This window comes from Eleginops maclovinus, chromosome 3 (genome assembly GCF_036324505.1).
Source record: "Eleginops maclovinus isolate JMC-PN-2008 ecotype Puerto Natales chromosome 3, JC_Emac_rtc_rv5, whole genome shotgun sequence".
Classification (NCBI taxonomy): Eukaryota; Metazoa; Chordata; class Actinopteri; order Perciformes; family Eleginopidae; genus Eleginops; species Eleginops maclovinus.
The window spans coordinates 3,410,675-3,426,468 of NC_086351.1; the positions used below are offsets into that span (position 1 = coordinate 3,410,675).

Consider the following 15,794-nt stretch of genomic DNA (forward strand, 5'->3'; position numbering starts at 1 on the left):
AGGCTCTGCTGTGTCATTTATGTCTTCTCTTGCTCGAAGGGGCCCTATGATGCTCATTTTCAGGTTTATATATGTCTCAAGTGACTCTCCTGGGACATGTCTCCATGCTTTAATGTTCAAAAAGCTCTTTATTTTTCTCATACTGCCTGTACTGCAGCACCTCTTTTCACCCTCTGTCTGAAACCAGAGTGCAGTCTGCTCTGATTGGTTAGCCGGCCGGCTCTGTTGTGATTAGTGAAACGCTTACAGAGGTCCCACCCCTTAGCCTATCACGTACAATGTGTTGAGCGCTAGCCAATAGAAGCGCAAGAGCTACATAACGATATCACTATGCTACAGTACACAAAGGAGTCCCATGGAAGCGTTTAAGGCTGCATTTTCCCCTTTGCAGACCATTTACATGCACAGAAACCTATAACACACTGCAGGAAAGGTAAAACACATAGAAGTATAATAAGGCCTCTTTAAAAGATGAATAATCACTGAATTAAATATGGCTTAAAAGAAGAGAACCACCTCTGCACTGCTCTCTAGTACATTCAACCATGTTTTACTTCTGCCCACATTAAGTATTGATGTCACAGCAAGTGTTGGACATCACTTACAAAAAGAAGTACAGGAATCTTGCAGAAAAAAGTGAAGGTCATTCCTGCTACAAAAATATGAGTGAAACCCCGAGACATTATGACAGAATATGAAAGGAATTTTGAAGGAATCCAACAGGAATTCAGCACAAGTCCTGCAGAACATCAAGAGGAATATTCTGCAGTTTTTCCTGCATGATTTAAGGCCCTACAATATACTGTATTTTTGCATAGCCTACTTGCCTGTGCAAAGGTTTACTGTATATAGAATATGCAGGGTACAAAGATAATACTGCCAAAAGAGTAGCCTTAATGTAACAAATATAGACTGATGTGAAGACTTTAGTCATTAAATAAGACCTCATTATATACAATAAAACAGAATATGAAATAAGGGATAAAACATGATATGCAGGTAGATGGATGAAGGATTATAGAAACATTATTTTTGGTGATATGAAATTATTTTGACTTCCTACACATAATATGGCACCTCGAGCTCACTCCTGATAGCAACACTTCAGTTGCTGTAGCTCCACTGTGACGGCACGCGGCTGCAATTATCAATTAACCGCTGCAGCACGCGCTTAATTGTTATTTCATCCACTCTGAGGATTGTTTCTCTTACTGAGCAGCAGAGGGAGCTCCATGAGGCTCTCTCTGTCCCTCTCTGCCTTTTATATTTCTCCTGCCTGTCGTGCCGGGCTACTGATGATGATGATGAAGGAAGGCTGCAGCCACGCATGCGCAGCGCGTACAGTCTCCGGTCCCGGTTTCCATGGTTACCACACAATAGGAGACGGGACAGGGGGCTGCGTGAAGGGGAGAGAGACAGAGAGAGAGAAAGAGAGAGAGAGAGAGAGAGGGCGACAGCAGCGGAGCGGAGGGGAGGGAGTGAGGAAGAGGAGGTGGTGGGGGGGAGGTCTGCAGAGCCGCTTGACTGGACACACCGCTGCAAGCTTCCTCCAGACAGACAGACAGAAACACAGACAGACAGAACACATACACCTTTATGTGGTTATTCCTTATAATTGCAGTTATTCCTGACGAGTTGCAGCTGTCTTTGTTAAACCCCTGGCATTATCTCTTAAATGCACACATGTTTTTTCTCCTAAATCCACGTTTTCTGCTTGTTTTGCTTTGGAACAAGTGAGTCCTGCAGGAACAAAGAGCTGCTGGACAGATTCTTCCTCCTCTTCGGGCTTCATGTTGAGATAAAGCCGAGCTCTTACAGTAAAGGTGACTCTGGAGGGACTAGGCAACAGAGAGAGACCCTCCCTCTTGATCCCCTCCCTCTTCAGAGTTTTTGGCCCTCTCTCTGCGCCTCTCTTCCTCCTCCCCCTCTCTCCTCATGCAAATCACGCCCTCTCCTCTCTCCCTTTCTCTCACCCGACGTGCATCCCTCTCTCTATCCCTAAAAAATTGTGACTGTAAGACCGGAGAGGGGATATATAAAAAAAAAGTGCAAGTCGTCTTAGAGGAAGAAGGGGGAGTAGGTAGGGTGGGAGAAAGGGGGGCAAAAAGAAAAAGGGGGAGAAAGGGGGTGGGGAAGAGGCGAGGGTATACGCATCAATTTGTAGTCTTCAGTTGGCACCCCTGTTTTTTTTTTCTTCTTCCTGCAACGAATAGAAAGAGATTTCTTCTGCATTATTGTTATTATCGGAGCGCGTTGCAATATGAAGCCTGTGTTGACAGACTGTGCGTGTCAGCGTGCAACATAAAACGACAAAACAGAGGGGGAGAAAGGAAAGGGAGAGTGAGAGTGAGAGCACGCATCGCTGGATATTATAGGTAAGTACAAAAAAAAGGGGGAAAAATGGATGCTTATACTGGATATTTGGAGCTATTCCTGCTGGCCACGTTTGTCCTCTCCCTCCCCATTTTTTTCCTTTGTGCGTTAATTATCATCATACTCCTGGCTAAAGGATGTCCCGGTGAATTAATGGTAATAGAGTGCACGACGCGCAGCCACATTCCTGTGAGGAAAAAGGAGAAGAAGGGAGAGCCGGTGTTAAAAAAAAAAAAATGCCATGATTCGCCATTCCCTATCATGTTTCCCTTTTTTAAGATGTGCAGCGGGTAGTGCACAGGCATCCATTCTGTGAACATGTATGTGCTGCTGAACACGACTCTCTCCCCGTCGGAGGTGGACTGTGTTCCGCCGGGTTTTAGTCTGAGGGCCGGTCTCCTCTGCATGTGTATCAATAACATTCGCAGGAAAGAAAGGGAAGAAAGAGTCGTTGCAGTGCTGGTGATGTAAGCAGAGCAAACTGCACGCTGCTGCTTTGCATCACATGCAGTGGTCAATTTGTTGATGAATGCATGTCCTGTGTGCATGCAAGGGGACATGGTGTGTGTTAGTGATGTGTGTGTAGTTGTTTACTGACCATGGCTAAGGACCTGGCAGTGGACAGTAGCTGCCACCTGTAACTGAGAAGCATTATGTATACAGTCACTGTGCACCGACTGCTTCCTGTCAGTGTGATAAACTTAGTCATATGTATGGTAATTAGCCTGACTGTACATACACTGCATTGCCTATAAAACACATGTGTTTTTTTCTATGATGCATATAGAGTTTGAACAGTGACAGTTATTAAAATGTGATTGGATCAGTCACTGCAGCATGCACTAATAATTAATGCATAGCCATGTGTAGTGGAGCAGGATTTGCAGGAATCTAACACACAAATCAGTGTGTGGCTTCTATATTTACTGGAGTGTACAGCTTACTGTTCGGCCAAATATATCTCTTTTTTTTTTTTACATCCAGCGGCATGGACTATTTATATCCTCATTGAAAATACATGAGCCATTTTTATTTCATCATAGTGGGTACATGAATGAATGGATTAAGCGAGCCCTGGCAAAGTAGTCTTACCTATGTTGACAGGCACACCCAAATGGATGAAGGATCCTGCCATTGTGCATTTCCCTTAATGGGTGGCTTGATGGATTAATAAAAATGTGATTCTGCCGACCATAACCAGGCCATGTGGGTTAACCACAAGTGGATGTGGGTTTTGGCTGTTGTGGTGAAGGTGGAAGGAGGGGGGTGTGGTCCCATATTCTCAACATGTTTGCTGGAGTCTTCTGCAGGCCGCCATCCAAAATGCAGTCAACCACTCAGAACCTTTCTGCTCTGCTCTTATTATCTGTTTCAGTGTTATTGCACCGAATTATACAATACCCAGACCAGTGCATTCTGGTAGTGTGAGTGTTTTAACCTACTGTGCCTTTGCTGCTATGGTGAAGAGAGAAAGCAAAGAGGAAACTGTTTGAGTGAAAAGCAGTCGTGCCAATATAGTGTGAAGCATGCTGGGTATTTAATGTTGCAACAGTGCATTTGCAGTTTTATAACACAGATGTTTTCATAATGGCACAAATTCTTGTACTCAAAAATATTGCGTGTCACTGCCTCCTTACTTATGCAAAACCTATCATTTTCTGTAGGGTTTCTATGCAGATAAATACTGAATAATGCCTTCTTTGTTTATGCTTGTTTGCAGGTTCTGCTAGCTCTCATGGTGTAACACACACAGCCCAGTCAGTAAGCAACAGGAAGCAGTTCAGCCCCTGCAATGGCTTGTGTTGTAAAATGGTTGTTTTAAAGAAGACATAATGAAAACACGGACACACAAAGAAGCGGTATGAACCTATATTTTTCACAATGAGGGCAGGGATTGTGTACCTGCCTAATGCTCTACATTTTGGAGCGAGGCTACATTATAATTAGTTCAACATGTAATCGTATTTCAAAGGATGACTAAGATGTAAATTATTTATTTGGTTGTAAGATTCCACGTTTATCTTTCCTCTGCTGACAATTTCTCTCCCTCGCCTCTGTGGCCTTCCCTCTATTATGGCCTGTTCTTCTTTCCATCTCATTCACAGTTTTATTCTTCTGTTGTTGTTGCCTGTTTGCCCTTTTCTACATTCCATCTTGAATTGAACAAACTCGACTTTCTTTGGCTTTTACCAACTCTATTTTCTCTACAATCAACACATCCCATTTTTTCTTTGTGTCTATAACCCTAACCCTAATTCCTGTAACTCAACATTGTTTTAAGATGTTCATCTCCCTGAATATATCCTCCTCTTCACTGTCACATATTGTCATATGTTCATAGTACTACATTGTAAGTTTATTTAGTAGTTTTAGATTGGGTGTTTGCACCATCACACACCAAAACAAATTCCTTATATGTGTAAAGGTACCTTGATTCTAAATCTGACATTATATGCTTTCCCTTTCCCCTCCATTTCTTCCTCCTTTGCTGGACTTTTTGGGGTGTTTCAGATGCCCATGCGCAGTGGGCGCCGGCGGGGGGCGAGTGAGGAACGAAGGGGAAGACGTCCGCACACCAGCCCCACTCGCCCTGAACGCAACGATCGACCGACGGTCAGAACTCCTGTCTTTTACGTTTATGTATTAAAATAAGATATGCTTTATTGATCCCACATCTGGAAATTGTTTTCATCACAGCAGCATGTTAAAACAATAATACAAAACTGTAGACTATCTGTCAAAGGGCCAACTTACAGCTAACCAAATTTAAAAGTAGGATATTATTGGATATTGTGCATGCAAGTGCAAGAGTCATGAGCAATAAAGAACTGTCACTATGTATTGAATTCTCTGTGTGTGTGTGTGTGTGTGTGTGTGTGTGTGTGTGTGTGTGTGTGTGTGTGTGTGTGTGTGTGTGTGTGTGTGTGTGTGTGTGTGTGTGTGTGTGTGCTGTCAGTGCATGAGTCATCAGTATGATTGCCACCGACATACCCTTGCAGTGTCAGGATTGTTCAATAGTGTGTTTTACAACGTAGCATCACTTTGAGATCTTTGATGTTTCGTGTTTGACATTGATGTGTGTGTGTGTGTGTGTGTGTGTGTGTGTGTGTGTGTGTGTGTGTGTGTGTGTGTGTGTGTGTGTGTGTGTGTGTGTGTGTGTGTGTGTGTGTGTGTGTGCATGCAAGTGTGGCTTTGTTCTAAAAACAGTCATGGGCCTATTAGGGATTCAAAAGCATCACTGCTGAATTAAAAGTCCTGTGTTGTTTTAGCAAAGAGGTGCTGGTGAGGAATTGGCAGGAAATCGCTTCAGTCGCAGATCACAAGGGCATGATTCATCAGAGAGTGAGGGGGAGGAACTTGTGTCTCCTCCAAAGAGGCAGAAAGTTCAGGTTTGTCTTACATTTCATCAACCTGTTATATAAAGACCAATTATAAAGCTTTGATTCAGCTAATATATCAAGAAGGCTCTGTCTAAGCTGTTTTACCTCATCCACAAATGATCTCTTTTTCGTCAGGATTCGGTCTCTACCCCAAACCCACCAACATCAACACACTCGATTGACAGCTCGGCTCCTTCCACTGTCCCGCCTCCAACCTCGGTTGCCAGTCAATCCCGCGAGAGTGACAACGAAGACGGCCAATCCCAGGGCAGCAGGAGTTCAGTGGTGGGGAGCCTGGCCAATAGCAGCAGTAGCCTGAGCAGTGGGCGGGATATAGACCAGGACAATCGTTCCTCGTCCCCAAGCCTCTCAGCTTCCCCTCTGGGCAGCCTGGACTCTGACTCCGATGGCCCAGACTCACCAAAGCAAGGAGAGAGGGAACGGGAGAAAGGCAAGGAGGGAGGGAAGGTGTCGGGAGAGGATAGGAGGGCGCTTCGAGAGGGGAGAGGGGAGGAGTCCTGCGGAGATGGAGAAAAGCGGGAGATGGATGCACGAATTGAAGACTGTCCTTCCCTTAAACCTCCCTCCACTCCTCTGACTCCCTCCCACCGTGGAGGGGGAGATTCATCAAATGACAGCAATAGCGGGAGGAAGTCTTATTTCTCCCTGGACTCCAAACTAATGTGTAAAGTTGAGTACGGCGGTCCGGCGGCCGTTGAAGGCGGCAGAATGAACTCCAAAGCCGGCTCGCAGTGTGTGACCAAGACGGGCATATCAGGAGGAGATTTCTCCCACAACAGCCCCAACGTTCCCCACTCTTTGCCTCCCCCTCCTCTTCCTCCTCCACCTGCCCTGAAGCCCCTGGAGCTCGGGGGACAAAACCTTCCCACTGAGGTAAAGATAGAAAGAGACAAAATAGAAAAGCCGGACAAACTCCTGGACAAGACTCAGTCCACTCCTCCTTCTCTGTTGCCTCAAGCCCAGCCCTCCTCCCATCCTCACCCCTACACCCCCACCGGCTGGCAGGGTGGCACCGCGACCGGTTGCCAAGGGAGCTGGGGCTACACCCGTTACCCGGGCAACCACCACCCACAGCACCAGCCGCCGGTGCAGCAGCAGCAGCTTCCCTCCGTTTACAACCCGCCGTCCTCCCGCCACTCCTCTTACCTCCCCCATCCTCACGCCCACCCCCACAGGGAGTACCTTCCCAGGTACGCCGGAGGGGGAGGGGACAGAGAGAGGGGGGGGGCTGCAGGAGAGAGGGAGAGGGGAGTGAGGGGGGAGTGTGGGGGGAGGGAGATGGGCAGAGAGTTCTCCGGTCCCATTGGCAACAGCAGCAACAATAGCAGTGGGAGTAATAGTGGGTCCAACAGCGTCCAAAGTAGAGAGTTTCCCGGTCAGAACCGGGAGTTTACCGGTTCTGGGAGAGAAGGGCCGAACTTGGGTTCTGAAAGGAGAGACTTTGGTCCAGCTTTCAGAGACCGGGAGCGAGAGAGGGACCGGGATGGAGGGAGGGAGTTTCCTCTGCCAAACCAAAACCAGAGTAGAGACTTCGGCCCCAACGGGACTGGAGGGGGGCATCCGAGAGACAAAGATGGAGGCAGATGGGGGGAGTTTGGGGGTCAGACAAGAGAGGCTGTGGGCAACAGTAACCCAAACAACAACTCAAACCCCCCGAGTTCAACCAGCGGACTCCCTGCCGCGCCAATGCTGAACCGAGACCCACCTGCATCACCCCAAAACACCCCGACTCACCCTCCACACTCCTCCCTGCCCCCACACCCCCACCCTCATCCCCCAAACTCATCCGGCCGAGACTTCCCCCCTCCCATGGACCAGGCACAAACCCCTTCCTCTGGATCGGACCACTTTCACAGAGAGTATCCACCCACTGCAGGAAAAGACTTTCCTGCCGGGGCGCCTCCTTCCACTGGCACAAATCGAGAGTACCTCAGCCCCCCCGGGGTGACTCCAAACCTGGGACGAGAGTATTCAGGGGGAACTCATCACCCTCACCCGTCTCACCCCCACTACCAGTCCAGAGAAAGAGACTCAAACCTGCGAGAGTCTGCTTTGTACCAAAACCGAGGAGCTCCGAATCAGCCTCCTGCACTCTCTCCTTCCTCCACCTCCAGTCATCATGGACACCCTCCCAATGCTCCGTACCCCCCTCCCCCGCCTCAGCCACCCTTACCCCCACCTCAAACCTCCCACACTCAGCCACCCCCTGCACCCAATGTACGTCCCCCACACTACCAGTCCTCCGCTCCGACTCCTCCAACACCCTTATCTCCCTTACCGAGCCCTTCCACAAATCCAATGGGAGGTTTTTCCTCCTCGTTCCCCCCCAGCTCTTCGTCTGGACCCAACATGCCTCTTTCTGGGCCAGGTGTTACGTCCAGCTGTTCCCCTGGATGCCGCCCCTCCCCCTTTCACGGCACTTTGAACAGCCACCCTCCCTTCAGTGGAACGTACCACTCCAACGGGAACAGTGGTGGTGGAAACATGGCCAACAGCAATAGTAGCGCGTCCAATAGCAGCAATACCAACTCGCAATCACTCTCGCCTTCAAACGTCTCGAAGGGACCTCCACCTCTTAGTAACCAGGCAGCCAACAACAACACTATCTCCACGCCGGCCTCCAGCTCTTCAGGCCCCGGCGGAGACGGACATTTGGATCCGGGCCCTCCGCCTACACCTGTTATCAAAGAGGAACCAATAGAAGAAAGGGAGGAGAGTGAAAGCCCACCACCTGTGTTGAGAAGCCCCTCGCCTGAACCGAAACCAGTGGACATTCCCATCCACGCCAGCCAATCAGCACGGTAATGTCACTTACATTATCATCCTATTAGAGATCGCCAATGCATCAGTCCCTCTTAATGGGATTAGATCCAGTGGTGTAAAATAACTAAGTCCATTTACTCAAGATAACATCTAAGGATCAATAATTATAATCAACACATATCAGATATACTATTCTGAAATGGTGCAATCTGAAGAATGAGTACTTTTGGTTTTGATACTTTAAGTACATTTTGATGAGAATACTTTTGTACTTTTACTTGACTGCAGGGCTTTTATTTGTAACAGAGTATTCCTACAGTCTGTTACTTCTACTTTTACTTAAGTACAATATCTGAGCACTTCTCCCACCTCTAAACAGATGTAACCTTTGCTGGTTGTTTAAATAAATTCTGACTCTGATGTGTTCCAGGTTTCACAAAGTCCTTGATCGTGGCAGCGGGAACTCCTGCGCTCGCAGTGACGTCCTCTTCGTCCCGTTGGACGGCTCCAAACTGTGGAAGAAGAGGAACGAGGTGATAGAAAGAGCTCGCAGGGAGGTGGAGCAGCGGGCGAGAGACCTCCGAGAGAAAGAGAGGGAACGAGAGAGGGAGCGAGAGCGCGAGAGGGAACTGGATCGACATCTACAGGTGAGCACATTTGGGCGTGACAATTATGCTGCGTGTCAGATTTCAATGGATTTCTTGTAAATCAGGGGCCACATGCAGCCCAATTTGATCTCAAGTGGGCCGGACCAGTAAAATGAGAATAACCTTGCTATAATGAACAATATAGTATTTTACTTTATGATCAAAGCAAGCTGCTGACGTTATCTTGGTCATTGTCTCTGCAGCAGCAGAAGGACGTTAACGCCGCTGCAGGAAGTCGCCAAGGCTCCTCCCTCTTCTTCCCCTCCTCGTCTTCTATCATCCTCGACCCTTCGTCTTCTTCCTCCTCTTCCTCCGGCAACTCCGTCTCCCACCCTCCCCCTCACCAGCAGCATCATCCCTCACACCCCCATGCTCACCTGGCCCCGGCACACCATCTCCACCACACCCTCGCCCACTCGATCCCCCACTCCCTCCTCCTGCCGTCCATGGGCGGGGCGCAGACGGTGGTCGGCCCCCAGGGAGCCCTGGGAATAGGTTTAGGAGGTCCTTATCTGGGCCCGGATACCCCGGCGCTTAGGACCCTGAGCGAGTATGCCCGCCCTCATGCTATGTCTCCCCTTGGGGCGAGTCGTGCCCAGGCTCACCACGCACAGATGCACCACGGCCATCCACACGTCCACCCCTCCTTCTTCCTCCCCCAGTTTCAGAATCACGCTTTAGGACACCCGCATCACCTGCCTACCGACGCCGCTACAGCTGCAGCCATCCTGGGCTTCCTGTACGGCGGCAGCCTCGAAGGGGGTCCGGGTGTCGGAGGCCATGCCGGGATGGCAGGTGGTCCAATACCTGGAGGGATGGGGGGTGGGGGGTTCGGAGGAGTTGGCTTTCCACACGCAGTCGCCGCACATCGAGAGCGAATGAAGCAAGGGTTTGAATTCAAGAGCGACGAGCGGGTTTACAATCCCGGATCCATTCACGATCATCTGGCCCTCGCTCACTCTCACTCTCACGCCCATGCTCACGCTCATGCTCACGCTCATGCTCATGCACACGCCCAAGCCAATGCCCATGCACAGGCTCATGCACACTCCCTGCTACTTGGGGGAGGTGCAGCGGGAGCTAATGAGGTGTCGCTTTACGGCACTCCCCCTCCCGGAGCTCCGCCTCCTCCCCAGCACCTCCACAACCCGACCCTGCCACCAGTAACTCGACCTCCCAACCCACCTGCCCCTCAGTCCCTGTCCAATCCACCCCCGTCATCGCTCCTCACACCTTCTCTACCCTCTCACCCAGCATCTGCACCCCCAGCTGCCCCCCCGGCCCCGGCAGCACCTCCTGCTCCCCCGCCGGCTCCACCCGCACCTGCTCCGCCAACCACCAACGCCTCCTCACTTCATCACTCACTCCCACATTCGTCTTTTCCCAGCTCCCTGTCCTCTCACCTGCCACCAGCCACTGCTCCGGCCGCTCCCCCTGAAAACTACCCGACTCCCACTCGCTCTCCCGCCTCCTTTGAGCGAGACAGGAGTGGAGAAAGGGAGAGGGAGAGGGAGAGAGAGAGAGACAGAGCAGCTTTGCCGGCCTTTGGGGACAGAGAGCGAGAAAGAGAAAGGGAGAGAGAAAGGGGAGGAAGTGGTGGAAATGGAGGAGGAGTTGGAGGAGGGGGGAATGGAGGAGGAACAGGTGGAAACGGAAGTGGAAACGGAGAGAATCTGGGGCGCCTTCAGATGTTGAACGTCACGCCTCATCATCACCAGCATTCACACATCCACTCACATTTGCACCTGCACCAGCAAGACACAGGTACTAACCACTTCTGCTCCGGTTGCTGTAATTATCAGTGTGACTGCCTTGAAATTACACAGATGTGTTCCTAGAAAGAAATGGTAGTAAAAATGTGTTACTAAGGGGTTGCATGTGCAAGTTTTGCATACTTAAAAAGTTAAGGATAAGGCCTGTGATAATTCAACAACAACAACAACAACAACAACAACAACAACAACAACAACAACAACAACAACAACAACTGTAGTTTCTTTGAACACCATGCTGCAATAGTGTTGTAGTCAAGACCAGCTTAACCGAGACCAAGTCATGACCAAGACCGGAGTGTACCAAGACCAAGACAAGACCAAGGCATTTGAAACAGGGCGTTTTACACACAATCACATCCCCAGCCACAGCAGTGATCTTGAACGGTCTTGACATAAAATCTCGAGTCCTGTAATTCTGAGACCGAGACAAGACTGAGTACAAATGCAGTCGATTCTGAGACAAGACCTTCAAAAAGACCGGTCTCGAGTTCTACAACACTGCTACAATGTGTCTTAAGTTGTCCCTTAGTCCCAAACAAATACATGACTTACTGTTGTTTCATTGACATTTGATGAAAACTTTAGTGCCCAGCTGTTTGAGGCGAATGCTGAGCCTAAAGAAAATGAATCTATATATTTGCGACTCATGTTCAATCGGTACAAAAAGCCCTGTTTTCCACAAACGGGGCAGGAAAGTGGGAACTTTCACTTTAACACACTGACGGTTTTATCATTTTTCATGTTAATTATTAGAATATGAGAAAAACAAAGCTCACATTATCCTTTCAACTTTTATAAAAGTCACTTTAGTATTAGTGAAGTGTTGTATTGTAGTTCACCATTGAACTCAGGTTGTCTTTGATTTTGAGTGATATCGGGGTCATAGCTTTCTCTGACACATCTGACTCATTTGTTCAAAGTTTTACAGTTCAAACTAGTTCACTCACAGTAACACCAATCAGCAGAACAAATGTATGACAAGCAAGAGAAGTCTTTTGTCTTTTTGGAACAATTCATGTTGAAAGTCAAAATGTGCAATTTGGGATGTCACTGTGATTCAGTGGATTAGATGGTTTCTCAAAGCCAGGGGGCCTTCTGTGTGGAGATGCATGTTCCCCCCATTTCAGCATGAGTTTTCTCTGATTAAGTGTGAGGTTAATAGACTGAATTGGTGATTCGTAATTGCCTTAGTTAGTATGAATGCAAGCTTGAATGGTTGGTCCATTCCATTTGTTGTCGGAAATGTGAAATTGCTAGCCCCCTGAAGTTGGAAAAACCTTACCAACTCCAACCTCAAAGTCCAAGATGGTTTCAACGTGAAAGCTCTAGTAATATACTGCTTATTAGCATTGAGTCAAGTCTTGCACACAGTTCTGTCCAACTGAGGACGTGTTGCTATGTTGTTTGTGTGCATAAATTACAGCCTGAACAATCTAGCCTGTTATTGCTAACAAAGGCTAACAAAGCTAGCCTAGCTGTTGCTGTGGCCTGCGTCATCCCCAGCTCCAATTTCCGAATTCTCCGTACAAATGGAACGTACCCAATGTGTCTGCCGTGTGTTTTCCTGGCAATCTGTCCAGGGTGTACCCCGCCTCTCGCCCAATGGCCAGCCCCCCGACCCTCTTAAGGATTAGCACTTACAGATAATGGATGGATATTAATATTTGCAATAGCAGAAGCCATCATGTTAACTGCCTTACAGTTGCATCCAGATTTCTCTGCTCATGTTTAACCAAGAAATCTCTTAAAAGCAGCAATAATGTATTTCCATGCTGTGTGCATTATCTTTGTTTTGAATTCATAATTTGACTCTTATTAAATATCTCCTGTATTTCCTATTACATCACTGGCATCCAGCGACGGGCGGGGTACACCCCCTGATGGACCCGTTGGCGTCGGGGTCTCCTTTGACACGCCTCCCTTACCCAGGAGCCACACTAGGCACCCCCATCCTGGCTCACCCCCTCACTGACAGCGAGGTGCTCCGCCAACAGCTGTTCGGTGAGGAGAAGGCTCCTCGTCCATGTACTTGTTCAGTTTTTCTCTCTAGAAACTCCACAGTGCTAAAAGTTTAAAAAAGAGATTTTGTGAACCTGATGACGATGATTGACCTTGGTGCCCTTTTGCCTCCTTTGTTTCCTCTTTCATCCCCACCTGCTCCTCCTCTTTTCTGCTTCCTCCCCCCCCCCCCCCCCCCCCGCCCCACAGGTGCTCCTTTCCGTGACCTGCCCCAGCCGTCCTCCCTCACTGGTCCCATGTCGGCAGCTCATCAGCTCCAGGCCATGCAGCAGGCCCAGAGCGCGGAGCTGCAGATCCAGAGACTGGCCCTGGAACAACAGTGGATCCACCACCATCACCACCACTCCCTCACCCAGGACGAGTATTACAGGTGAGGCCTTTTATAGTTTGTGTTTGTGTGTTGTGGTTTTGTGGTTAATGTACAAAGTGACAGCTCGTTTAAGGAACTGTGAGTATGTCCATAACGGCCTTGGTAAAAGCAGCAGAGATTTTCATTGCTGTCTCATCTTTTGATATTCTTTTCTTGAGTGTCTTTAACTTCCCACAAGGCCCTCACTGTTGTTTCCAAACTGGCTTTACTACTTTAACCAAAAGTCCAAAGGCTGATAATAAACTATCATGTACTGTAAGAGCAGAAAACCATGCTGAGAACATTTGAGAATCAGACCATGATTTCAATTTCTGCTAATAAAAGACTTGAATAATTAATCAATCAGCAAAATAAAAAAGATTTGACTAATCCTCCATTTTCAGTTTCAAATTCGCAGACGCTTTACAAAAACGTTTGCATGTATATGCTTTGAGTTTTGCACTGCCCCTTAATATGAGATTGTTTTTAAGGCCTAGCCCAATTACTTTACCCGATACACTAGATTTAATTAGAAAATATCTATAATTCATCACTTACTCCCTGTTAGCTCACCAGGTTAATGCAATAAATAAGCTTCACCAATTCCCTTTACCCATGAGGCCAAATGAATCGACTCACTGCACATGGCTTGCATAGCTGGAAGAGACATTTCTTGAAACTACATTGGAAAAATAAACAAACCAGACCTGAAAATCAACTTTATGGCCTGAATGTGACCCAAGATCCAATACTTAGAGGCAGAAATCCACATTTCTTGTTTTTACTTTTTGATTGTTTTTGAATAAGCCTTAATAGGTGGCAGAGCCTACAAAACAACACAAATAAAAGCACTCCTATTGTTGGTTTTTAGATGTAAGCCCAAGGTTAGTGATTGTGACATTTGGCAGCATTGGGCCTGTGCACAAACTGGCGTTGAGTTTGTTACAATTGGCCGGCCTACCAAAGAAAAGAGTAGTTGGAAAGCTGACAAAATGTTGATGCATCTCAGCTGTAAAAGTCGGCTTGGCTCTGTGGCACAGAGGGGGGGGGGGTTCCCTACCCTTAAAAAGAAAAATGTATGCACCCTCTGTACATATTTGAATCCAGTCAGATAAATCTTTTCAAATGTATCTCAAACAGCTGTTATTTTACAGTTAGAGCTGCAATTAAGCGAGATGAAATCAAACCTCAGCTGCGACCTTTAACGTTACTCTGCACTCTAACGCGCTTTCCCCTTTGACCTTTCAGTCACCTGAAGAAAGAGAGTGACAAGACCCTGTGAGGGAGGGGCACGACGGAGAGCAGCATGGAGAAAAACGAGGGAGAATGTGTGCACTGAAAACAATGAAGGAACAAAGAAAAAGCTGGACTAATGGACTGAGGAGGAAAGGGTTTTACTAAAGCGTTGCACACCGTCCCTGCTGACTGCACCACGACGAAGACTCCGGCGCTTTCCTGCAAAATGTTCCTCCAACTCCCGTCCTGTTTTGTATCGTGCTCTGTACAGTATATTAGATGGGGGAGGCAATAGTGCAGTACAGTATGTGTAAAATACTTGATGCCAGAAGGAATGTGTACATGAGTCTCTTTTATGTCATTGCATGTAGCTAGGCGCTTTATTCTGAACTGGTGGGACTTTTGTTTCTATTTTTAGTAATTACCCCCTCCTTTGTACCTGAGGGGCGTCCTATATGCATGAGACCAGCAATTTAGTGTTACGTTAATGATCAATAGTATTGTTATTATGATTAATGTCGTCTGTTTGTTGATAATGATATAATTATATATACAGTACATATTATTTGTATTATTTTTTTACATTTTCATGGTATGGCAGTCGGTTTTTATTTTTATTTTTTAATCTCGATTTACCTTGTGAAACAAGATGCAAATGAAGGCAAAAAAATCTGGAAATAAATTATAATCTTTTTTTGCTAGTCTCGTGCGTCTTCATGCGTGCACTGTTTTCTCCCCCCTTTTTTCTCTCACATACATTCAGACTATTTGCCCCGTCTTTGTTTTATACAAGTCACTCATGCACAAAGCATATCAAATTCCTCTCTCCTCCCCCTCCCCCCCTACTCTCCCTCTCTCTCTCTTTCTGACTCTCCCCCCTCTTTCTCTGCGTCCCTCCCTCTTTGGTTGTGTGTAGCTAATAGGAGACACATGGGATGAGTGTGAGACATGGGAGTTGAGGCGCTCCAGTGAACACCAGCCACCCTGTAGAGAGCATTCCTTACTGCACAGTAAAAAAAAAAAAAATTGAAAAGGGAAAGAAAGAGGGAGAGAAATGGAAAGGAGAAAGAGAGGAGGAGCTGAGATGTGATTTACTGCTTGAGGCTCAGGGCGGTGTGTGTTCTCACCGTGTCCGGCTGCAGGAATCTCCTTCAAACGGGCACGGATCACTGGTTACGGCCTTCGTGTTGCAAGACCGAGTCACTGCTGGCTCGCAGATCTGTGCAGATCT

The 15,794-nt window shown here is 47.7% G+C and overlaps 1 protein-coding gene across 3 annotated transcripts; it reads left to right on the top strand.

Moving 5' to 3' along the window:
- Positions 1-2,043: 2,043 nt before the first annotated feature.
- On the top strand, positions 2,044-15,268 carry atn1 (atrophin 1). Of its 3 annotated transcripts, none has more exons than XM_063878249.1 (10): positions 2,044-2,375; positions 4,094-4,232; positions 4,885-4,986; positions 5,643-5,762; positions 5,889-8,575; positions 8,968-9,184; positions 9,388-10,948; positions 12,817-12,984; positions 13,168-13,348; positions 14,576-15,268. In XM_063878249.1, exons 2-10 carry the CDS (start codon positions 4,206-4,208, stop codon positions 14,607-14,609), a joined length of 5,097 nt encoding a protein of 1,698 aa, XP_063734319.1. In that variant the 5' UTR covers positions 2,044-2,375; positions 4,094-4,205; the 3' UTR covers positions 14,610-15,268. The 3 variants fall into 3 exon arrangements, with proteins under 3 accessions (XP_063734319.1, XP_063734320.1, XP_063734321.1); XM_063878250.1 differs by having other exon boundaries at positions 12,817-12,960; XM_063878251.1 differs by lacking the exon at positions 12,817-12,984.
- Positions 15,269-15,794: the final 526 nt, after the last annotated feature.